The sequence below is a fragment of the Cherax quadricarinatus genome, chromosome 14 (genome assembly GCF_038502225.1).
Source record: "Cherax quadricarinatus isolate ZL_2023a chromosome 14, ASM3850222v1, whole genome shotgun sequence".
NCBI classification, from domain to species: Eukaryota; Metazoa; Arthropoda; class Malacostraca; order Decapoda; family Parastacidae; genus Cherax; species Cherax quadricarinatus.
This window is the reverse complement of record NC_091305.1, coordinates 4,877,476-4,903,638: the sequence shown is the minus strand read 5'-3', so window position 1 is coordinate 4,903,638 and position 26,163 is coordinate 4,877,476. Positions and strand designations below refer to the sequence as shown.

The window sequence follows — 26,163 nt, the reverse complement described above, 5'->3', positions numbered from 1 at the left end:
ATTCTCAAAGGACATAGATATATCCATCTGTTAAGAGGTACTGTATACATCTCACTGCCATATTTTAAAGAATTTTTATCATTGCAGAAAAAAGCAGTGTTGGTGAAATAAGCTGGGTAGTGGATTGGTCGCACACTGGACTTAAAGCCATATCAGTACTGATTGTGTTTCAGCATGCCACATTTGAAAGTGGAAGTGTTACATGGCAGCTTTGTACTGGAGACAAGTGCTTCCTGGGAAACAAAGGTAACTTTATAGGGACAAAGTACAGTGGTACCTCGAGTTTCAAACGGTTCCTAACTCAAACAATTATGTAAGTGTATTTTTGTAAGTGCTTTTGTAAGTGTATTTTTGGGGGTCTGAAACGGACTAATCTAATTTACATTATTCCTTATGGGAACAAATTCATTTGGTATCGGAACTCAAACAGCCTTCTGGAACGAATTAAGTTCGTAACTCGAGGTACCACTGTATGTGTTGCTTTTGAATCCAGTCGTCCCTCACAGATCCGGCATCATTGGGACCTGTAGTGTGCCGGATTACTGAGTTTGCCAGATTACAGAGTGGTTAGGTTAGAATACACTTCACAAAATTAGCCAACTTGACTTACACAAAGTTCATTAAACATCGGCAAAAATCGAACATTTCCTCTACTTTGAGCTCAATTTCAAGGTACTTTTCGTCATGAAAGCAATCAAAATCATGTCTATTTCTGTGATATATCTTCCATTCTATCAATTTTTTTTTTTTTTATTATCACACTGGCCGATTCCCACCAAGGCAGGGTGGCCCGAAAAAGAAAAACTTTCACCATCATTCACTCCATCACTGTCTTGCCAGAAGGGTGCTTTACACTACAGTTTTTAAACTGCAACATTAACACCCCTCTGAAGGAGGGGTGTTGGGAAGTACAGTGCCTGCACTCTGAAGGAGTGCAGGCACTGTACTTCCCATCTCCAGGATTCAAGTCCGGCCTGCCGGTTTCCCTGAACCCCTTCATAAATGTTACTTTGCTCACACTCCAACAGCACGTCAAGTATTAAAAACCATTTGTCTCCATTCACTCCTATCAAACACGCTCACGCATGCCTGCTGGAAGTCCAAGCCCCTCGCACACAAAACCTCCTTTACCCCCTTCCTCCAACCATTCCTAGGCCGACCCCTACCCCGCCTTCCTTCCACTACAGACTGATACACTCTTGAAGTCACTCTGTTTCGCTCCATTCTCTCTACATGTCCGAACCACCTCAACAACCCTAAACAACAACATAAAACCATAAAAACCATGCGAAAACATACTGCAAAGAGGCGGCTAATGGCTGAGAAGTGAACTCCCTTATTTATCGTCCGTCTTTTTTATTTTTGTTGTACATTAAGAAGCATCTTTCCATCATACATTGCCCAAGTTTCAATGAGATAGCCCAACAAACAACCGAGAATAAAAAAATATTTACCAAAAATCATATGGCAAGCCTAAGCCAGGTACTAGAAATAAGTCACTTTGTCTGACTTTTCTGGGTTATCCCAGGTTCTCTATACATACACTGTTATGTATGATAATCTGTGTAACTGTATTTGTGTAAACCTGAATAAACTTATTTACTTCTAGTCTGTCAACTGAGTACAAGAAACCGCCCATTCACTTATTTCAACTACCCAATAAAGTGGTCAGAAATTGGCAATTTGGCCGATTTCACACAAATTTCAACAGATGCCAATTTCAAAATAGTGTCCAGAATAAATAATGCAGACATTCCTGGCACTAAAATAACATTTTCTCTGTTCATTAGTCACGGCTACAGGCCCCTCTTATATTACTCTTGCTTACCATTTGGAATTTTTATTAACAAAAAAATAGAAGATTTACTGTTATGCAGACTACTGCATTATTGTAATAATTGTATAAATAATGTCAATCCATTCTTGACTCCGTACTGGAATTTAGACTGGCAGGCGGACAGGTATTGGACGGTGACGTCATTTGTTTACTCTTGAGCTTCACTAAAGAACAGAACATTTTCGCTACTGTGAGCGCAATTTCAAGGTACTTTTCTTCATGAAAGTAATCAAAATCATATCTATTTCTGTAATATATCTTTCATTCTATCAAATGAGACTGAAAAAATGAGAATAAAACCACAACAACCATACAAAAATATACCGCTAAGTGGCCACTAATGGCTGAGAAGTGAACTCCGCTATTTATGGTCTGATTTCTTTCATTTTTGGTGTATGTGAAGAAGTATCTTTCCATCATACATTGTCCAAGTTTGAATAAGATAACCCAACAAACAACTGAGAAAATAATAATAATAATAATAATAATATCTTTATTTACTACACGTACATGTACAAGGTATACATGCCTAGCTGACATCAGTGACATACTACTGTATAGAAAGCCGCTTGTTATGCAGAGTATTTCAAGAAAATTAGGTCAATGTCCCAGGATAACACCCACACCAGTTGACTAACACCCAGGTACCCATTTACTGATGGGTAAACATAGACAACAGGTGTAAGAAACACACCTAGTGTTTCTACCCTGGCTGGGAATCGAATATTTACCAAAAATCATATATGGCTAACCCAAGCCAGGTACTAGAAATAAGCCACGTTGACTTTTTTTGGGGTTATCCTAGGTTCTCTACACATATGCTGCTGTGTGATAATCTATAGAGAGAAAATAACTTTTTTGTTTCATGTTTATGGTGGAGTACGAGTGTATATCATAGTTAGCCCAGTGCTATACTCCGTTTTCTCTAATATAAGCCACCAAGACAAGGATAGGGATATGGTATTTGTTTACCATATCCTCTTCATAACTCTGTCGAACTGCTCGGTATTTTGCCAAACATTATTTATTCTGGAGTATTTAACATGTTTTATGTTATTTATATTGTTTATTATGTCATATTAGATCAATTGTGATAGGCAAATAAGCTGTAGTGTTGATATTAGCATTATAATAAAGCATATTCTCCTGCTTCATGAGACTGAGTTCATGACAACTGAGTAAGTAAGTAAGTTTATTCAGGTATACACAAATACAGTTACATAGAATTATCATACATAGAAGCATATGTGTAGAGAACCTAGGATAACTCAAAAAAGTCAGACAGAGTGGCTTATTTCTATTGGCTTATTTCCAGTGGCTTCAAAGCCACCTTATCTTTAATGGATAATGTACTGTGTAGGTGCTTTACATAATGAGAAGCATTTCTTTTATTCATTGGAACCATGGCTAGGGCTAAAAGTAAGCAGGTTAAAACAATAAATGGAGAAAAAGAAATTGGAATGACTTATGCAGCAAGTAGCGCCACCAAACAGTACCAGCAGGTTGGTGTGGCGACCCTGGAAATTTGAAATTATGCTAGCCAAAATTAGTGCCGAATAACTGAAGGAACCGAATAACTGATTGCTGGATTTGTGAGGGAGGACTGTAACTATTAATACAGGGGAAAATGCAGCTTATTTTAGCTGAGTGTTAAGATGTCCTTAAAATCATTACAGAAGTCTAGATAAATTTTCACTGTTATTGCCAGTATTTTAAATTTGCATGTTATACACTTTGGTGATACTTCCTGTAATTAAGGGACTCTTGCCTGTCACCTGTGTATGTTTTATCTGTTATACTAATATAAGCATGTTTCCTTAGAGTAATGTATGCTGTATAGTTGGTCAGCCTTGCAGTCTTCATAAATGGTGGTTTTATTATTGTACTATAATTATAGTAAACTTTGTATTTGGGCCACTTTTTCATTACTCTTTTATTTTAGGACAATAACTTGGGAGTGTTCATGTAGAAGTGGAACAGAATTCTTCCTCCTTAAGCCATGCGTGTCGTAAGAGGTGACTAAAATGCCGGGAGCAAGGGGCTAGTAATCCCTTGTCCTGTATGAATTACTAAATTTAAAAAGATCAACTTTCCTTTTTCTTTTTGGGCCACCCTGCCTCGATGGGATGTGGCCAGTTTGTTGAAAGAAGTATTCTTCAGTCTGTATACAGTGGACCCCCGGTTAACGATATTTTTTCACTCCAGAAGTATGTTCAGGTGCCAGTACTGACCGAATTTGTTCCCATAAGAAATATTGTGAAGTAGATTAGTCCATTTCAGACCCCCAAACATACACGTACAAACGCACTTACATAAATACACTTACATAATTGGTCGCATTCGGAGGTAATCGTTATGCGGGGGTCCACTGTACTGTGACTTTATGCAATACACCAGTTTTCAGGAACATAACCCACATGAAATGTGAGATTTTGTTGTATTTTCTGTTTAACATTAATTTTTTATTTACAAATTTGAAAAAGAGATTTAATTTAAACTTTCATCTATTATGCTCTTTTTAGATTCTTTTTATTACCTTATACTGCATTGGTATATTAATTTCTTACTTGTCTTTATCTAGTTAGTGTATCCGGTTAGTGCATTATGTCCAGGAAAGAATTGGGCACTGTATGCTTTTCTTGCAATATTTGTATTATTTAGAGGGAAAAGATTTGAAAATGGTGCAGATTTAATTGGTAGTATCTAACCTTTATTTTTTGAGTTTTATAGTTTGAGTTCAGACATTTTAGCCTGAGCATAAGACAGAATTATATGGAACCATAAATAATTAAATTCTTGGGTAAATGTAAATGGGGAGCCTTTAATTGAGCTATGTGTAGAAAGAAATTTGGTAATAAGTAATACATATTTTATGAAAAAGAGGATAAATAAATATACAAGGTATGATGTAGCACGTAATGAAAGTAGTTTATTAGATTATGTATTGGTGGATAAAAGGTTGATGGGTAGGCTCCAGGATGTACATGTTTATAGAGGGGCAACTGATATATCGGATCATTATTTAGTTGTAGCTACAGTTAGAGTAAGAGGTAGATGGGAAAAGAGGAAGGTGGCAACAACAAGTAAGAGGGAGGTGAAAGTGTATAAACTAAGGGAGGAGGAAGTTCGGGTGAGATATAAGCGACTATTGGCAGAAAGGTGGGCTAGTGCAAAGATGAGTAGTGGGGGGGTTGAAGAGGGTTGGAATAGTTTTAAAAATGCAGTATTAGAATGTGGGGCAGAAGTTTGTGGTTATAGGAGGGTGGGGGCAGGAGGAAAGAGGAGTGATTGGTGGAATGATGAAGTAAAGGGTGTGATAAAAGAGAAAAAGGTAGCTTATGAGAGGTTTTTACAAAGCAGAAGTGTTATAAGAAGAGCAGAGTATATGGAGAGTAAAAGAAAGGTAAAGAGAGTGGTGAGAGAGTGCAAAAGGAGAGCAGATGATAGAGTGGGAGAGGCACTGTCAAGAAATTTTAATGAAAATAAGAAAAAATTTTGGAGTGAGTTAAACAAGTTAAGAAAGCCTAGGGAAAATATGGATTTGTCAGTTAAAAACAGAGTAGGGGAGTTAGTAGATGGGGAGATGGAGGTATTGGGTAGATGGCGAGAATATTTTGAGGAACTTTTAAATGTTAAGGAAGAAACAGAGGCAGTAATTTCATGCACTGGTCAGGGAGGTATACCATCTTTTAGGAGTGAAGAAGAGCAGAATGTAAGTGTGGGGGAGGTACGTGAGGCATTACGTAAAATGAAAGGGGGTAAAGCAGCTGGAACTGATGGGATCATGACAGAAATGTTAAAAGCAGGGGGGGATATAGTGTTGGAGTGGTTGGTACTTTTGTTTAATAAATGTATGAAAGAGGGGAAGGTACCTAGGGATTGGCAGAGAGCATGTATAGTCCCTTTATATAAAGGGAAAGGGGACAAAAGAGACTGTAAAAATTATAGAGGAATAAGCTTACTGAGTATACCAGGAAAAGTGTACGGTAGGGTTATAATTGAAAGAATTAGAGGTAAGACAGAATGTAGGATTGCGGATGAGCAAGGAGGTTTTAGAGTGGGTAGGGGATGTGTAGATCAGGTGTTTACATTGAAGCATATATGTGAACAGTATTTAGATAAAGATAGGGAAGTTTTTATTGCATTTATGGATTTAGAAAAGGCATATGATAGAGTGGATAGAGGAGCAATGTGGCAGATGTTGCAAGTATATGGAATAGGTGGTAAGTTATTAAATGCTGTAAAGAGTTTTTATGAGGATAGTGAGGCTCAGGTTAGGGTGTGTAGAAGAGAGGGAGACTACTTCCCGGTAAAAGTAGGTCTTAGACAGGGATGTGTAATGTCACCATGGTTGTTTAATATATTTATAGATGGGGTTGTAAAGGAAGTAAATGCTAGGGTGTTTGGGAGAGGGGTGGGATTAAATTATGGGGAATCAAATTCAAAATGGGAATTGACACAGTTACTTTTTGCTGATGATACTGTGCTTATGGGAGATTCTAAAGAAAAATTGCAAAGGTTAGTGGATGAGTTTGGGAATGTGTGTAAAGGTAGAAAGTTGAAAGTGAACATAGAAAAGAGTAAGGTGATGAGGGTGTCAAATGATTTAGATAAAGAAAAATTGGATATCAAATTGGGGAGGAGGAGTATGGAAGAAGTGAATGTTTTCAGATACTTGGGAGTTGACGTGTCGGCGGATGGATTTATGAAGGATGAGGTTAATCATAGAATTGATGAGGGAAAAAAGGTGAGTGGTGCGTTGAGGTATATGTGGAGTCAAAAAACGTTATCTATGGAGGCAAAGAAGGGAATGTATGAAAGTATAGTAGTACCAACACTCTTATATGGGTGTGAAGCTTGGGTGGTAAATGCAGCAGCGAGGAGACGGTTGGAGGCAGCGGAGATGTCCTGTTTAAGGGCAATGTGTGGTGTAAATATTATGCAGAAAATTCGGAGTGTGGAAATTAGGAGAAGGTGTGGAGTTAATAAAAGTATTAGTCAGAGGGCAGAAGAGGGGTTGTTGAGGTGGTTTGGTCATTTAGAGAGAATGGATCACAGTAGAATGACATGGAAAGCATATAAATCTATAGGGGAAGGAAGGCGGGGTAGGGGTCGTCCTCGAAAGGGTTGGAGAGAGGGGGTAAAGGAGGTTTTGTGGGTAAGGGGCTTGGACTTCCAGCAAGCGTGCGTGAGCGTGTTAGATAGGAGTGAATGGAGACGAATGGTACTTGGGACCTGACGATCTGTTGGAGTGTGAGCAGGGTAATATTTAGTGAAGGGATTCAGGGAAACCGGTTATTTTCATATAGTCGGACTTGAGTCCTGGAAATGGGAAGTACAATGCCTGCACTTTAAAGGAGGGGTTTGGGATATTGGCAGTTTGGAGGGATATGTTGTGTATCTTTATATGTTTATGCTTCTAGACTGTTGTATTCTGAGCACCTCTGCAAAAACAGTGATAATGTGCGAGTGTGGTGAAAGTGTTGAATGATGATGAAAGTATTTTCTTTTTGGGGATTTTCTTTCTTTTTTGGGTCACCCTGCCTCGGTGGGAGACGGCCGACTTGTTGAAAAAAAAAAAAAAAAAAAAAAATTACATTTTGTGTAAATGTGTTTTACTGTAATTTTTATTTATATAAAAACTGGACTGAAAATAAATATCTTTTTCCAGAAGGTGTACTGGAGCTTTTCCAATGTGACTTGGAGCACGAGGCATCAATAATTGAACTATCAGCACGTCTTTTAAATGGTCAAGGAGAAAATGCCTGGCAACATGCTCAACTCTTTCGTCAGTCAGACAGCTCTCTTGATCAATTCCCATTTCTGATACACATTAAATATAACTGAATTGTGTTTGGAAAGTAGGTTATACAGCTTAGCCAAGTTACAGAGTGATCTTGTGATGCCTCTACCTCACACTTTGTAAATATATTGTTGAAGTCTGTGTAGTATAGTGCCATGCAATACTGTTTTTACTTTTGTACCTTTTAACATGGTGTAGTAGGTATGCAAGTATCTCTGTCAAGTATCTCTTTTTATCACATACAAATGATTTTTGAACAAGTGAAGTGTTTGTTTTACACATCTGAATAGTGTGACAAAAATTAATATACATTGTATATAGATTTAAAGATTTTATTTTTCCTGTTCATTTAAACTGAACTCTTTCTTTATTGGTAGTTGTAGAGGTCCTTATTATCAAATAATTTTGACTATTTGACATTTAACATGTACTAGGAATATTTGCTATGGCACTTTATTCATATTTTTTTTTCCTAATTAGATTCCCTAGTAGGTATAATAAGGCACCATGATTTTGTTAAAAATTAAGATTTCTGTATACATATTTTGTTTGATATTTTGAGAAAATCTTTAATAGGTTTGTGTTTTTAAACCCTTTAAACTGTTTAAAGGTAGCTTTTTTAAAAGAATAATGAAAAAGGCAGTACTGTGACAAACAATACACAAATAAACCACATATAGGAGACTAAAACTTATGACGTCATTTCGGTCCAATTTGAACCATTGAACAGTCACACAACAGACTAGTTGATTGTCCAAATTTAACTGAAACATTGTCATAAGTTTCAGTCTCCTATGTTTGGGTTCTTTGTGTATTGTAGCCTTGTTTTTATTTGTAAAAGTACTATTCCATTTTAAGATTCAGGTATAAAAAAAAATTATATATATGAAATTTTCATTATTTTATTATCTTGCAAAATCTGTAATACGTATCTTCAGGTTAGTCGAGTCTGTTTGTGTGTTCCCGACTCATTTTTATGCCATTTGAAATTCTGAAAATTCTGAAATTTTGGCACTGAATCAGTCTTAGGTTAAATAATCAATAGGTGTGGCACAATTTGGTTAAGTATCAAGCTTTTCTTTTTTTGCCACAGAAAATTAAAAAATTAAAGACACTGCAGTGTAGTACTGTATATGATAATGTATTTTATTTATCCCATTTTGTTTTAGATATTAATATATACAGTTTGCATAATATTTACACCACACATTGCCCTTAGACAGGACATCTCCACTGCCTCCAACCGTCTCCTTGCTGCTGCATTTACCACCCAAGCTTCACACCCATATAAGAGTGTTGGTACTACTATACTATCATACATTCCCTTCTTTGCCTCCATATATTATTATTATTATATTATTATTATGCAGAAAATTTGGAGTGTGGAAATTAGGAAAAGGTGTGGAGTTAATAAAAGTATTAGTCAGAGGGCAGAAGAGGGGTTGTTGAGGTGGTTTGGTCATTTAGAGAGAATGGATCAAAGTAGAATGACATGGAAAGCATATAAATCTATAGGGGAAGGAAGGCGAGGTAGGGGTCGTCCTCGAAAGGGTTGGAGAGAGGGGGTAAAGGAGGTTTTGTGGGCAAGGGGCTTGGACTTCCAGCAAGTGTGCATGAGCATGTTAGATAGGAGTGAATGGAGATGAATGGTACTTGGGACCTGACGATCTGTTGGAGTGTGAGCAGGGTAATATTTAGTGAAGGAATTCAGGGAAACTGGTTATTTTCATATAGTCAGACTTGAGTCCTGGAAATGGGAAGTACAATGCCTTCACTTTAAAGGAGGGGTTTGGGATATTGGCAGTTTGGAGGGATATGTTGTGTATCTTTATATGTATATGCTTCTAAACTGTTGTATTCTGAGCTCCTCTGCAAAAACAGTGATTATGTGTGAGTGTGGTGAAAGTGTTGAATGATGATGAAAGCATTTTCTTTTTGGGGATTTTCTTTCTTTTTTGGGTCACCCTGCCTCGGTGGGAGACGGCCGACTTGTTGAAAAAAAACAACAAAAAAAATATACAGTTTGTATTTTGTTATGCAAAGGGGCAGTGAAATTTACTAATTAGTGCATTAAGTAGTCTTGGTGCCTTAAAGCTCTACTTAAATATGTAAATGCTTTTTATGTATGCATGCATGTGCAGATGTATATTTATGGAAAGAAGGGAATGTATGAGAGTATAGTGATACCAACACTCTTATGGGTGTGAAGCTTGGGTTGCAAATACTGCAGTGAGGAGGCAGCTGGAGGTGAAGATGTCCTGTCAAAGGGCAATGTGTGGTGTAAATATTGTGCAGAAAATTCAGAGTGTGGAAATTAGGAGGAGGTGTGGAGTTACTAAAAGAATTAGAGCTGAAGAGGGGTTGTCGAGGTGGTTTGGTCATTTAGAGAGAATGGATCAAAGTAGAATGACTTGGAGAGCATATAAATCTGTAGGGGAAGGAAGGTGAGGTAGGGGTTGGCCCCAAAGAGGTTGGAGAGAAGGGGTAAAGGTGATTTTGTGGGAGAGGGACTTGGGCTTCCAGCAAGCATGCATGAGTGTGTTAGATAGGAGTGAATAGAGACGAATGGTTTTTGGGACCTGGCAAGCTGTTGGAGTGTGAACAGGGTAATATTTTGTGAAGGAATTTATGGAAACTGGTTAGTCGGACTTGAGTCCTGGAAATGATAAATACAGTGCCTGCACTTTAAAGGAGGGGTTTGGGATATTGGCAGTTTGGAGGTTGACTTTTAAACTGTCATATCTGAGCGCCTCTGCAAAGACAGTGATTATGTGTGAGTGAGGTGAAAGTGTTGAATGATGAAAGTATTTTCTTTTTTGGGATTTTCTTTCTTTTTGGGTCACCCTGCCTCGGTGGGAGATGACCGACATGGAAAAAAAAATAATATACTTTCCACTGATAAAAAATCTGACTTGCTCAAAGTGATCAGGCCACTTAACTTTTCTTATCTGTGTTCAAAGAGCCCTAAAACTGGAAAAAGACTAGAAGGAACAAAGAGGGAGGCTTTTGAAAGGCATTTCAACTTCTTCCAAGAGGAATCAGTGGCAGTATGTAGCAAAGTTAGGGAAGAGGTTGCAATACAGGTAAATAGGGCTGATTTAGCAGAAGACAAAGTATTCAACCTAGAAGAGGAAGTAAGAAAGCTGAGGAGACCATGAAGGAAATGTGAAAGGTCAGCAGGGGCAGAAATGGTGAAGGAAGGAGAGTCCAGGGATTGGGAGAGAACAATGAAGGAAGGTCACTGGCAATGATGCTCCTTGAAGATAGGGTGGCTAATGTAATGGAGACAACAAGGTAAATGGTTAAAAAAGACAAAGAAATCTGAAAGGAGAGGCAATGGGAGGAAGAGGAAGGACATTGATCCATGGACTCCAGAAGTCTGAAGGTAGCCCAGGTAGTCTGCTCTGCATGACCCCTGTAGGTTTAGCACTTTTTTTTCATAATAATAATAGCCCAGGTAGTATGAGATGGGGAACAGGAGATAATATCAGTTATGGGTTACTGGGTTTAGCACTTGGCTTTGATTGTAATAATAATGGGTTATACAGGAGAAGAAATGATAAAAGCAGATGGCAGATTTTAAAGGCTCAGATTTTCCCATGGCAAACACTTCCTGGTCAAATTAACCTCTTGGTCCCATATAGCATGGGACAGGATATTATGACAAAAGCATGCCTAAAGACCTGGCAATGCCACAGTCATGTCTACCTAGAATGAGACAGGACAATGACAAGAGAGAGAACAGCTAAGGAAGTGTGTAAAAATCCACCGAGAACAGAGATGACCAGCAGGAGATAGGAATGCCCTAACTCGGGGATTCCTCCACATGCCACCTCAATCCTTTCCTAGCTGGACCACCTCTAGGCCAGTCCCCACCACTCCAGCACTATCAGAAACACCAACCCTGCTCCCCCCCTCCCCCCCACCCTTTGCCTTTTCCATACAGCCTTCCCTATCCCCTTCCCTGCCCTCAACCAAATCCTTGATCCCTCCTCAAGTTCAAAGACCCACATCAACCCCAGCCCAACCTCCCCCACTCCTGTTTGATAAGCATCTTGAAGCAGGGGTAGACAAACTAGTGCATGATAAGGGAAAGTAATATAAGAGTGTGGTATATTATGCAGATGATTTATCTAACAAAAGCAATGAACTGAAGGAAAGAACAACTATGGTCATGCCAGACATAATAGCTATCACTGAGACAAAGTTGATGAATGATATCAGATGCTGAATTTCCAGCAAGATACAAAGTGTTAAGGAAAGCCAGTAGACATTGGGGAAGAAGAGCAGCACTAATAATTAGAGATCAATGGGGTTTTGAGGAGCTGAAAGAAATAAACAGACTAGAGGAAAACAATTTCAAAGTTTGCTCAGTTATGACTGGGAATACTCATAATAGCTGCAGTGATATACACCCACCAACTAAAAAAATATTTATATTTAACGCTGGCTGTCTCCCACTAAGGCCCCTCAAGGAAGGTTCCTTGATGTTGGTGAGGGGCTCTTGATTTAGGGAATTGGATCTGTGCTCCAGTTCCCCGAATTAAGCCTGAATGCCTTCCACATCCCCCCCCAGGCGCTGTATAATCCTCCGGGTTTAGCGCTTCCCCCTTGATTATAATAATAATAATCCCACTAAGGCAGTTACCTGATAAAAAAGGCACTTTCACCATCATTCACACTATCACTGTCTTGTCTGAGGCACACAGATATAATAGTTCAGTACTATTTAATGACTCTAAACAGTAAACATCTCCACCCCTCCTTTAGGGCGCAGGCACTGTACTTCCCACCTCCAGGACTTGAGTCCCGTTAACCAGTTTCCCTGAATCCCTTATGCTCCACCAGTTCATCAGGTCCCAAAAACCATTTGCCTCCACTCACTCTTATCTAACATACTCATACATACCTGCTGGATGTCCAAGCCCCTTGCACACAAAAACTTCATATACCTCCTCCCTCCAACCTTTCTTAAGAGAACCCTTACTCTGCCTTCCCTTCATTACAAATTTATACATCCTCCAAGTTATCCTATTTTGCTTCATCCTCTCTAAATAATGAACCACCTCAATAACCCTTCCTCAGCTTGCTGGATAATACTTTTAGGAACTCCGCACTTCCTCCTGGTCTCCAAACTAAGAATTTACTGCATAATATTTACATCATACATTGCACTCAGACATGACATCTCTACTGCCTACAGTCTCCTCCTCGCTGCAATGCTTACATCTCATGCTTCACATCCATATAATAGTGATGGAACCACTATACTCTCATACATTTCCCTCTTTGTTGCCACAGATGCCTCAATGCATCACTCATCTTTTTCCTTTCATCAGTTCATTTGTCAACTTTGTTTCAGTGATAGCTATTATGTCTGACATGACCACAGTTCTTTCCTTCCCTTCATTGCTTTTAGTTCTACTACACTGGGTCTACTACACTGGCTGTACCACACTAAACCATAAACAATCATTCCAAGTTATATTTTATTATCTGATAAATAGGGGTAGGTAATCTTCGATTTTTTGTGTGGGATGAATTCAAAATAGAAGGCATGTGTAATATAGAAGCCTGGAGACATGATTAATGAAGAGAGGAAATGTTGGTTTAGTGCCTGGAATGTCTACAGTGCTCAATGAGGAAATAAAGACAGAAACGCTGTATAGGACGAACTCAAATCATTTAACAGAGAGGACATGTCATGTGCAAGACTTGAGAGTGATGATGTCAGATCTTACATTCAAGGATCACAACAATTTTGCTATTGATACAGCAATGAAAAATGATAAGTTGGATAATTACAACTTTTAAGACAAGGTATGCTGAGTCAATGATGATTCTCTTCAAGTCAACTTGTTCTCTTCGGGTTGGAATACTACTGTACAGTGGACCCCCGCATAACGATGGCATCACATAGCGATTTTTCCGCATACCGATTACTTTTATCGCAAAATTTTTGCCGCGCATACCGATTAAAAACCCGCTTACCGATTTTCGTCCGAGACGCGTCCAATGTGCCCTCAGCCAGCCTCACATGTGCCGGCCGTCCCATTGTTTACCAGCCAGCCTCCGCGGTAACATCCAAGCATACACTCGGAATATTTCGTATTATTACAGTGTTTTCGGTGCTGTTTCTGGAAAATAAGTGACCATGGGCCCCAAGAAAGCTTCTAGTGCCAACCCTGTGGTAAAAAGGGTGAGAATTAGTATGGAAATTAAGAAAGATTTTGAAGGGTTTGGGGCTAACCCTGAGAAGCCTATGCCAGTTGTGGAATCCATTGTGCCTACTTCAAAGATTAAGGAAATGTGTGCACAGTGGGTTGAACTGCAAACCTTTATAGATGAAAATCACCCTGACACAGCTGTTGCAAGCCGTGCTGGTGACTATTTCAATGACAATGTTGTGGCCCATTTTAGACAAATCGTAAAGGAACGGGAGGTACAGAGCTCTATGGACAGATTTGTTGTGCGACAGAGGTCCAGTGACTCTCAAGCTGGTCCTAGTGGCATTAAAAGAAGAAGGGAAGTAACCCCGGAAAAGGACTTGCTACCTCAAGTCGTAATGGAAGGGGATTCCCCTTCTAAACAGTAAGAAGATAATGCTCTTCCCTCCTCCCATCCCATCAATCATCACCAGATCTTCAATAAAAGTAAGTGTCATGTAATTGTGCATGCCTTTTTCAGTTTGTGTGTATTAAAATTAACATTTCATGTGGTAAAAAAAAATTTTTTTCATACTTTTGGGCGTCTTGCACGGATTAATTTTATTTCCATTATTTCTTATGGGGAAAATTCATTCGCATAACGATTATTTCGCATAACAATTATCCCTCTTGCACGGATTAAAATCGTTAACCGGGGGTCCACTGTATACTAACAATTCCTTTCAAGGCAGGCGAGATCACTGAGCCAGAAAACATACAGAACTTAAACTGCCCATAACACTCAAACATCTGAGATACTGGGAATGCCTGAAATCCCTTCAACTGTTTTCCCTTGGAATGTAGGCAATAAAGGTACATCAGAATTTACACCTGGAAAATTCTGGAGGGACTGGTCCTAAACCTGCACACTGAAATCACTCCATGTGAAAACAAGAGATTTAGCAAACAGTGTAAAGTACTTCCAATAAGAAGCAGAGGAGCAGCGAGTACATTAAGTAAGAAAACTCACTGTCTGTCAGAGGTCCCTGTCTTCTTCAACGCCCTCCCAACGTGCATATGTGAATTATCCGTAAACGTCTAACTGTCTTCAAGAGGAAGCTGGGCCAGTTCCTTAAACCAGCTGGGCTGTGGTTCATATGCTGCACTGGGTCCCGCCAGCAGCAACAGCCTGATCAGGCCTCGATCCACAGGGAGGCCTGGTGACCTGATCTGAGGCCGGGCCAAGGAGGCATTGACCCCAGGAACCATACTTCAGAATGGGAGTCCCTTGATACTGGTGAAGAGATCTTGATCTAAGGAATTGAAACCACCCTTCCCTTCTTCAAATCAAACAAAAGGTTCTGTATAACCGATACAGGTTTTGAGTTTCCCCATGAATATAATTACATTTATGGGGAATGCTAAACCCATAGGAATCATATAGCACCTGGGGGAATAGAAGCCATTCAAGTTCGATCCAAGGAAGGGAGGACAGGCCCAAATCCTTGGATTAAGAGCCCCCTTTCCGGGGCCTTTGACAAGTGCGATTATGTTGTAATAATACATAAAATGCGTGATAAAGGAATAACAGGAAACGTGGGTAGATGGATCTACTAACTTCCTAATAAATAGAACACAGAGAGCTATAAAAAAAACAGAATAAAGTGGCAGCTACAGTAAAAAAAAACTGTTCCACAAGGTACAGTACTCACTCCCAGTCTTTTCCTCCTCATATCTGACGTAGACAGTGATGTAAGCCACAGCACTGTGTCCTCCTTTGATAACGATACCAGAATTTGCATAACCGTCTCATTCATTGAGGACACTGTAAATCTCCAATCGGACATTAACCAAGTCTTTAAAGGTCTTCGGGAAACAATTTGAAGTTCAATGAAGACAAATTTCAATTACTCCGCTATGGAAAACTCTAGGAAATAAAAATTGAATCGGAGTATAAAACAAATTCCAGCCACATAACAGAGCGAGAAACTAATGTGAGGGGCCTGGGAGTGATAATGTCAGGGAATCTCACTTTCAACGATCATAACAATATCTCTACCACACCTGCTAGGAAAATGATAGGATGAATAATGAGAACTTTAAAAACTACGGATGCCAAACCATGACGATTCTCTTCAAATCGCTTGTTCTCTCTAGACTGGAGAACTTTCACTGCACCAATAAGTACAATAAAGTACCTAAATTACTGGGAATGGCTGAAGTCCCTTGACCTGTACTTCTTGGAATGCAGGCGAAAAAAGATACATGATAATATACATTTGGAAAATCCTAGAGGGACTGGTCCCAAATCTGCACACGGAAATCATTCCCTACGAAAGGAAAAGACTCGGCAGGTGGTGCAACATCACCCCCAATGAAAAGCAGGGGCGCTAGGAGTATGCTAAGAGACAACACACAACACAGTAAATGTCACGAGCCCAAGATTGTTTAACTGCCTCCCAACATACATAAGGGGGTGAAAGGTTACCTATAGACGCCTGGCTGTCTTCAAGACGGAACTGGACAGGCACCAAAAGCCAGTACCTGATCAGCCGGGTTATGGTTCGTACGTTGGTTTGTGTGAGTCCAGCAGTAACAGCCTGGTTGATCAGATTCTGATGCACCGTGAGGCCTGGTCATGGACCGGGCCGAGGGGGCGTTGACCCCCGGAACACCCTACAGGTATCAAAAGAACCTCCACCGCGGGGAGCATAAATATAATGAAATACTCACATACAAACCACATACTTCTTAAAAAAACAAGTGGGATATTCAGGCTGAGTAAACATCAGCCACATTAACTGCTGACAGCGGTATAACTGTGTCAAAGATGCCCCACAACCAGCCACTGCCAACGCGCAGGGTGTTAGAGAAACTTAGTGGCAAAGGTTGGAGGAACATAGTGGCAAGGGTTGGAGGAACTTAGTGGCAGGGGTTGAACTTGGTGGCAGGTGTTGGAGGAACTTAAGGCTAATATTTAGTTTAGGGGCTTCACTAAACTAATCCTTCATGTTTACAATGTAAGCAATCTATTCACAGATTTTATTTAAATTTTGCCACCGAACTCACACACACACGAGCTTTTAAATCTCTGCACAAAATTCAATTTAAACCAGCAAATAATAGAGCCTACTAGACTGGGGAATACACTAGACCTCATCTTCACTAACAATGATGATCTAATACGAAATGTCACCATATCAAAAACAATATACTCAGATCACAACATAATTGAGGTTCAGACATGTATGCGCGGAGCCCCAGACCGACATAATGAGACTAGTCACGAGGGAGCATTCACCAAATTCAACTTCAATAACAAAAACATAAAGTGGGACCAAGTAAACCAAGTCCTAACCGATATAAGCTGGGAAGATAGACTAAGCAACACAGACCCCAACTTATGCCTAGAACAGATTAACTCGGTGGCACTCGATGTATGAACAAGGCTTATTCCTCTAAGAAAAAGGAGGAGTAAATGTAAAATAGAAAGAGACAGGCGCTCCCTTTACAGGCGACGGAAAAGAATAACAGAGCGGCTAAAAGAAGTCAATATATCTGAAATGCGTAGGGAGTCACTGGTCAGAGAAATAGCAAGCATCGAACTTAAGCTAAAGAAACCTTATAGGAGTCAGGAATCGCGGGAAGAACTAAAAGCCATAAATGAAATCGAAAGAAACCCAAAGTATTTCTTTTCCTATGCCAAATCAAAGTCGAGAACAACGTCCAGTATTGGGCCCCTACTTAAACAAGATGGGTCCTACACAGATGACAGCAAGGAAATGAGTGAGCTACTCAAGTCCCAATATGACTCAGTTTTTAGCAAACCGCTAACCAGACTGAGAGTCGAAGATCAAAATGAATTTTTTATGAGGGAGCCACAGAATTTGGTTAACACAGTAGATGTAAAATAAAAAGAGACAGGCGCTCCCTTTACAGGCGACGGAAAAGAACAACAGAGCGGCTAAAAGAAGTCAATATATCTGAAATGTGTAGGGAGTCACTGGTCAGAGAAATAGCAAGCATCGAACTTAAGCTAAAGGAATCTTATAGGAGTCAGGAATCGCGGGAAGAACTAAAAGCCATAAATGAAATCGAAAGAAACCCAAAGTATTTCTTCTCCTATGCCAAATTAAAATCGAGAACAGCGTCCAGTATTGGGCCCCTACTTAAACAAGATGGGTCCCAGTATGACTCGGTTTTTAGCAAGCCGCTAACCAGACTGAGAGTCGAAGATCAAAATTAATTTTTTATGAGAGAGCCACAGAATTTGGTTAACACAAGCCTATCTGATGTTATCCTGACGCCAAATGACTTCGAACAGGCGATAAATGACATGCCCATGCACTCTGCCCCAGGGCCAGACTCATGGAATTCCGTGTTCATCAAGAACTGCAAGAAGCCCCTATCACGAGCTTTTACCATCCTATGGAGAGGGAGCATGGACACTGGGGTCGTCCCACAATTACTAAAAACAACAGACATAGCCCCACTCCACAAAGGGGGCAGTAAAGCAATAGCAAAGAGCTACAGACCGATAGCACTAACAGCCCATATCATAAAAATCTTTGAAAGGGTCCTAAGAAGCAAGGTCACCACCCATCTAGAAACCCATCAATTACACAACCCAGGGCAACATGGGTTTAGAACAGGTCGCTCCTGTCTGTCTCAACTATTGGATCACTACGACAAGGTCCTAAATGCATTAGAAGACAAAAAGAATGCAGATGTAATATATACAGACTTTGCAAAAGCCTTCGACAAGTGTGACCATGGCGTAATAGCGCACAAAATGCGTGCTAAAGGAATAACAGGAAAAGTTGGTCGATGGATCTATAATTTCCTCACTAACAGAACACAGAGTAGTAGTCAACAGAGTAAAGTCCGAGGCAGCTACGGTGAAAAGCTCTGTTCCACAAGGCACAATACTCGCTCCCATCTTGTTCCTCATCCTCATATCTGACATAGACAAGAATGTCAGCCACAGCACCGTGTCTTCCTTTGCAGATGACACCCGAATCTGCATGACAGTGTCTTCCACTGCAGACACTGCAAGGCTCCAGGCGGACATCAACCAAATCTTTCAGTGGGCTGCAGAAAACAACATGAAGTTCAACGATGAGAAATTTCAATTACTCAGATATGGTAAACACGAGGAAATTAAATCTTCATCAGAGTACAAAACAAATTCTGGCCACAAAATAGAGCGAAACACCAACGTCAAAGACCTGGGAGTGATCATGTCGGAGGATCTCACCTTCAAGGACCATAACACTGTATCAATAGCATCTGCTAGAAAAATGACAGGATGGATAATGAGAACCTTCAAAATTAGGGATGCCAAGCCCATGATGACACTCTTCAGATCACTTGTTCTATCTAGACTGGAATATTGCTGCACACTAACAGCACCTTTCAAGGCAGGTGAAATTGCTGACCTAGAAAATGTAGAGAGAACCTTCACGGCGCGCATAACGGAGATAAAACACCTCAATTACTGGGAGCGCTTGAGGTTCCTGAACCTGTATTCCCTGGAACGCAGGCGGGAGAGATACATGATTATATACACCTGGAAAATCCTAGAGGGACTAGTACCGAACTTGCACACGAAAATCACTCACTACGAAAGCAAAAGACTTGGCAGACTATGCAACATCCCCCCAATTAAAAGCAGGGGTGTCACTAGCACGTTGAGACCATACAATAAGTGTCAGGGGCCCGAGACTGTTCAATTGCCTCCCAGCATACATAAGTGGGATTACCAACAGACCCCTGGCAGTCTTCAAGCTGGCACTGGACAAGCACCTAAAGTCGGTACCTGACCAGCCGGGCTGTGGCTCGTACGTTTGTTTGCGTGCAGCCAGCAGTAACAGCCTGGTTGATCAGGCTCTGATCCACCAGGAGGCCTGGTCACAGACCGGGCCGCGGGGGCGATGATCCCCGGAACTCTCTCCAGGTAAACTCCAGGTACTCCAGGAAGTGGCTAGTTTATTTTACACCCCATATCCATCCTGTGGACGGTAGCGCAAGAGCATATGGATACACAAAAGGCCTAGGAACTAGGCCCCAGAAAGGTTAACAGGTGTACATATGGGTTTATATCCACATATTTATAGTTCACTTATCTGTTAGAAGCAAATTTAGGAAATTTGCTTAGTATATCTGGTATCTTATTTTCATTAATAAGATATCTTGACATGCCACATAGGTTATTATACTGTCTATCTCTGTATTCCTCAATAAGTGGACAATTAAGCACATAGTGTTCAAGACACTGACCGTATGCCTGATCACATAATTTACATTGAGTTTGATCATCATCTGTGTGTCTCCCAAACTGCCAGAAGTACTTGTAACCAAGCCTAAGCCTGGCCACTACAACATCAGTCAGTGTTCACATTGCAAGTTTCTCCATAAACATACTTATCTACGTTCATGTTATCATAGTGGGTTATAGATCTACTCAGGCTTCTAACTGCATTCCTATAACAATCATTTTCATTATTTACTTCTCTCCTAATATTATTCCTAATGCTAGACACAGCTATACCAAAGTTATATTTTACATTCTCCTTCTGGGTACTCTTCTTGGCTAACATATCAACTTTATCATGAAGGAGTAATCCAGTGTGTGATGTGATCCATAGCAATTGTACATTAATCCCTTTGTCCCTGATTTTTATCACAGCGCGGCAAGAAATAGCTTTTTGTGTAAACTAATTTTAGGGAAATATTGGCAACAAATTTTTATGGGGAGGGGGGTTGAATGTACTTTGTAAAATTATGTGGTTAAAGGGACAGTCACCCAATCAGCTGTTAGTTCCCAGTCAGGTGATTCGCCGGGCCAGTGCAGCAAACAGCTCCAATAACACCAAAAAGATGATTTGGTTAAGTTGACTGCAATAGTTTAAAACAGGACTTTTTATGTTTATTCTCGAGTCATAATATGCTCACACTAGATGTAAATCAGTCGCTGCGCGATCCGAGAAATGTATCCCTGTATTCCATAACCCCAGCCTCCTCTACTTCAGTGCACGCAAAAGGAATAGTGGAATGTAGTTATGTTATGGTTACCTAGAATGACAGGTGTCATTCCTGGTAACAGCCTGGGTTAAGAGTGTAATAAGTGATACACAATTCTTGACCAGATTTGCCCTTGAGCATATCATAGATGTTATTCAGAGTAGCATTTTTTTTTTGTAGGATTTAAATCAGCATCACTCAAGGAGTATTTGAAGTTCTACATTAAAAATTTTTTATTGTATAGTGAATATTCCAAGGATTAAGCCATATGCATCTATATGACTAGATCTAGTGGGTTTAACGCTTAGTTATGATTGTAATAATTGTAATATTACTAGATACATGAAGTCCCAACTGCGTCTGTAAACAATCGTCCTGTTTCCTGGCAAATCTTACCCGAAAAGGCACATGTCAAAATACATCTATCACAACAGTAGAAAACAGACACAAAGAAGCAACAGCAGCAACCAAGAGTCAACATCAATAAACAATTATTGACATCAGGCTTAGCAATACTTTAGCAATACAAGGCGTGGATATCCAGCAATGTGTTGGGCAGAAGCCAAGCTGCTGCTGTAGTGAATCTGAGTGTTGGTACACAATACTTGTTAACATACGTCTTCACCATTATACTCTGTAACCTCTGTGAATGCAGAAATTCACAGGCCACAAGACAAATTCAGTCTGAGCCTGCTTCACCACCAAGCAATGAATATTGACTGGGCAGAGGTGAACAAGAAGGTAGTGCTAAGATTGGAGATGCGCCCTTTATGGTATGTTAATATCTCACGTCCGTAACAGTGATCATAAAATTCTAATGTAGCAAAGATAAAATTATTTGTATGCAAGACAAGCCATGGGGGATAGAAATCTTCAGATCAAAATCTTCACACGTCTCTGTGCGTTATCAGGAGCTATGCAATGTTGCAAGAAATCAACTGGTGGAGTGAGTGTATGTTTTCTCAGAGTAAAGAAAGTAACTTGGTGATGCCAGAAAGTTCCTCTCAGAAACCACGTTTCCTTACTTTGAGAAAACTTCCCCTCAATCCACCTGTTGCTTTATTGCAACATTGCATAACTCCCGATGACGCACGGAAATGTGTGAAAGATCCTGAACTGAAGATTTGCATCCACCATGGCTTGTCTTGCATTGTTAATATCGCCTGTTTGCAATTGTATTATTGCATGTATGTGTATGTAAGTTTGCTCGTATGAATCCACATATGTGTGTATTTACATATGTAAATTTTGTATGTATACATATTCAGATATATACTTATGTATATATGTTTAAGTACGTCTGTATATGTAACGTTCTTATATACACTTTTACATATGAATGTGTAGGTATATATATGCGGATGCATGAATGTGCATATTTATGCATGTATATTTCTACACTTGCGTACGTATGTATCGTTGTGTATGTAAGCGATTAAAATTTGCGCTACCACTCACAGGATGAGCAAGTAAACGAGCCACTCATGAGGCACAACTAACGGGTTATGAGGGAAATAAAATCGAAAAGTTGGAGGTAGAAAAAATTCTAGTAACCACTAAAAGATCCCTTTCGGAGGTACCTTAAAAATATTTTTTTTTAATTTACACAAATTAAAACTACCCCCATACACAAACCAATAAATATTGGACACTTTCAATTATAAATTTTCGGTGAAGCCCATGCACTAAATTTTTACCAAACTTAGTGGAGGTGTTGGAGGAACTTTGTGGAGATGTTGGAGGAATATACTGGAGGTAGTACTTGGGGAGGGGAAGGATGGAGGTAACACCCTAACTTTAGGAGCCAGAATGTTTAGCTTATATACCTGAAGGCTGGCATCCCAGGCGGGGGGTGGAGAGGGGGAAGGGAGGGAGGGTGAGGGGTAAGGGAGAATGCTGATATCAAGGCGGAAGCGAAACTAGAATAAGGAGAAAAATAACGGGAGCTAACTGAAGACGGTTTCTTGGAGGAGGGGAGGTCACCGCTCCCGAGACACGCTCCCGAACCAGGCCTTCTGGCCTGGAGGGTGTTGAAGGAGGGCGGTGCAGATGAAAGAAGTGAGGAATAGTTTAGGTGTAATTATATGATGATGGAAGAGACAGGAGGGAATGGTGGAGGAAGCAAGAAAGAATGGGGAGATATGAAGGGTTTATGTAACCTAATGGGCAGACATGGCTTCAGCATCAAGAAAAAATAGGAATGTATTTAAAGACTCATTTTGTTGACATTGGGTTAAGTGTATATGTTCCTGCCCACCTGCAAGCCCACCTGCAAGCCCACCTGCCCACTTACCCACCTACCCTCCTACCTACACTGCCATCGCCAAGGTAAACGCAAATCGCTTTGCCTAGTCTAATTGTTCTTCCCACTCAGTTAAATAATCAAAACCTTCTTGACGCCCGAGGAACATGTCAAGGGGTTCTCTTTCAAGAAAAATTATTATTATTATAAAACGCTAAATTCGAATGGGTCACATACTGAAGAAATGAGGGAGAACGTGAATGGAGAGAGCGCCTAGAAGTTAACTCAGACAACTGTTTATCACTTGGTATCTTCCCTAGGGATCAAAAGGAATACTTTTATTTACGATATATTAAGCCTTATTTTACTAGTCATCAGAGTACTCAGCTGTTTGTAGTTCTAAAGCTGTGCAGCTACGTGCAACACAGCTATTCAGACAGGACTAGTGACAGCTGTAGACAGCTATGAGGCCACGTAGCTGATGACAAGACGAAGGTTACCTGATAATGAAAGCAAGATACACTACAGCTAAGCATTGTCAGAGAGGTCATAACTCAGTCGTAGCATTTCGGCTTGTATTTTATGTGCCAGGGTTCGATCCTGGGGTGGGCATGTTTCCAAACGCCTGGTGACCATGTTTACCCAATTTTTAATCATTTGTTGTTGGTGGAATTTTAGGGAGGGGGTGGGGGAAGTATTCTTTGGAAGAAATCGGGCTTTAGCATTCAGGTAAGATAACTGCTCTTAGTAAGTTCACCTGTATAAAAAAAAGTTAGTTTTATATATATTCGTCACAACAGCAGTTCGTTGCACAGAACACTTGCATTTTAATCACTCCAGTATTTGGACCCACCTTAGGAATCTACTATGTAGTGATCCATTGTGTTTTATAGGGGTTGAAAACCTAGTTGGGGTAGGCCAGCGGATGTGTAACCATCATCATCTGATTAAGAACTGTATAGTTTCCTGATGAGGAAAACACCACGACCCATGAGGCAGTGTAGCCGCCGCAGTAAACTCAAGCCGCCACAGTAAACACTACTTGTAAACCCAGGAATGTGCGTGAAATATATATAACTCGTTGTGTATAACAAAGTCAAGGTCAGTGGCAAAGATACAGTGTGAGAAAAGAGTGATAATGGAAACAACGACAAAGGCGTGCACGGATAATTGAAGTATTTCACGGTGGATGAGTCTTTTGGTGGCAGCTTGCAAGATATTGTTCACTGACGCTCAACTCTACTAAACGAAAGTTAGTTTGCGGCTCTGTATTAAGAATTTTTGGCAGATGGTAATTGTTACTAAGCTGTGGAATGCAATCACTAATACGAATTTTGGTTTTATTATTCATAAGAACGGTGGTAATAACATATATATATATTTTATTTTTATTATCACACTGGCCGATTCCCACCAAGGCAGGGTGGCCCGAAAAAGAAAAACTTTCACCATCATTCACTCCATCACTGTCTTGCCAGAAGGGTGCTTTACACTACAGTTTTTAAACTGCAACATTAACACCCCTCCTTCAGAGTGCAGGCACTGTACTTCCCATCTCCAGGACTCAAGTCCGGCCTGCCGGTTTCCCTGAATCCCTTCATAAATGTTACTTTGCTCACACTCCAACAGCACGTCAAGTATTAAAAACCATTTGTCTCCATTCACTCCTATCAAACACGCTCACGCATGCCTGCTGGAAGTCCAAGCCCCTCGCACACAAAACCTCCTTTACCCCCTCCCTCCAACCTTTCCTAGGCCGACCCCTACCCCGCCTTCCTTCCACTACAGACTGATACACTCTTGAAGTCATTCTGTTTCGCTCCATTCTCTCTACATGTCCGAACCACCTCAACAACCCTTCCTCAGCCCTCTGGACAACAGTTTTGGTAATCCCGCACCTCCTCCTAACTTCCAAACTACGAATTCTCTGCATTATATTCACACCACACATTGCCCTCAGACATGACATCTCCACTGCCTCCAGCCTTCTCCTCGCTGCAACATTCATCACCCACGCTTCACACCCATATAAGAGCGTTGGTAAAACTATACTCTCATACATTCCCCTCTTTGCCTCCAAGGACAAAGTTCTTTGTCTCCACAGACTCCTAAGTGCACCACTCACTCTTTTTCCCTCATCAATTCTATGATTCACTTCATCTTTCATAGACCCATCCGCTGACACGTCCACTCCCAAATATCTGAATACGTTCACCTCCTCCATACTCTCTCCCTCCAATCTGATATCCAATCTTTCATCACCTAATCTTTTTGTTATCCTCATAACCTTACTCTTTCCTATATTCACCTTTAATTTTCTTCTTTTGCACACCCTACCAAATTCATCCACCAATCTCTGCAACTTCTCTTCAGAATCTCCCAAGAGCACAGTGTCATCAGCAAAGAGCAGCTGTGACAACTCCCACTTTGTGTGTGATTCTTTATCTTTTAACTCCACGCCTCTTGCCAAGACCCTCGCATTTACTTCTCTTACAACCCCATCTATAAATATATTAAACAACCACGGTGACATCACACATCCTTGTCTAAGTCCTACTTTTACTGGGAAAAAATTTCCCTCTTTCCTACATACTCTAACTTGAGCCTCACTATCCTCGTAAAAACTCTTCACTGCTTTCAGTAACCTACCTCCTACACCATACACTTGCAACATCTGCCACATTGCCCCCCTATCCACCCTGTCATACGCCTTTTCCAAATCCATAAATGCCACAAAGACCTCTTTAGCCTTATCTAAATACTGTTCACTTATATGTTTCACTGTAAACACCTGGTCCACACACCCCCTACCTTTCCTAAAGCCTCCTTGTTCATCTGCTATCCTATTCTCCGTCTTACTCTTAATTCTTTCAATTATAACTCTACCATACACTTTACCAGGTATACTCAACAGACTTATCCCCCTATAATTTTTGCACTCTCTTTTATCCCCTTTGCCTTTATACAAAGGAACTATGCATGCTCTCTGCCAATCCCTAGGTACCTTACCCTCTTCCATACATTTATTAAATAATTGCACCAACCACTCCAAAACTATATCCCCACCTGCTTTTAACATTTCTATCTTTATCCCATCAATCCCGGCTGCCTT

At 40.4% G+C, this 26,163-nt stretch overlaps 2 protein-coding genes across 4 annotated transcripts in view; one reads left to right on the top strand and one right to left on the bottom strand.

The window, feature by feature from the left end:
- Positions 1-8,780, top strand: part of Pngl (N-glycanase Pngl) — a 46,850-nt gene extending 38,070 nt beyond the window's left edge. For all 3 annotated transcript variants that reach the window (XM_070084781.1, XM_070084780.1, XM_070084782.1), the window contains 2 exons: positions 88-246; positions 7,509-8,780. In XM_070084781.1, coding sequence (XP_069940882.1) covers positions 88-246; positions 7,509-7,684 — 335 coding nt within the window. In that variant the 3' untranslated portion in view covers positions 7,685-8,780. The remainder of the gene's footprint in view (positions 1-87; positions 247-7,508) is intronic.
- Positions 1-14,963, bottom strand: part of LOC138852672 (uncharacterized) — an 84,401-nt gene extending 69,438 nt beyond the window's left edge. Inside the window, exon 1 of the mRNA XM_070084783.1 lies at positions 14,817-14,963. The gene's annotated coding sequence lies outside the window, so the exon portion shown is untranslated. The remainder of the gene's footprint in view (positions 1-14,816) is intronic.
- Between the last annotated feature and the right edge of the window lie 11,200 nt (positions 14,964-26,163).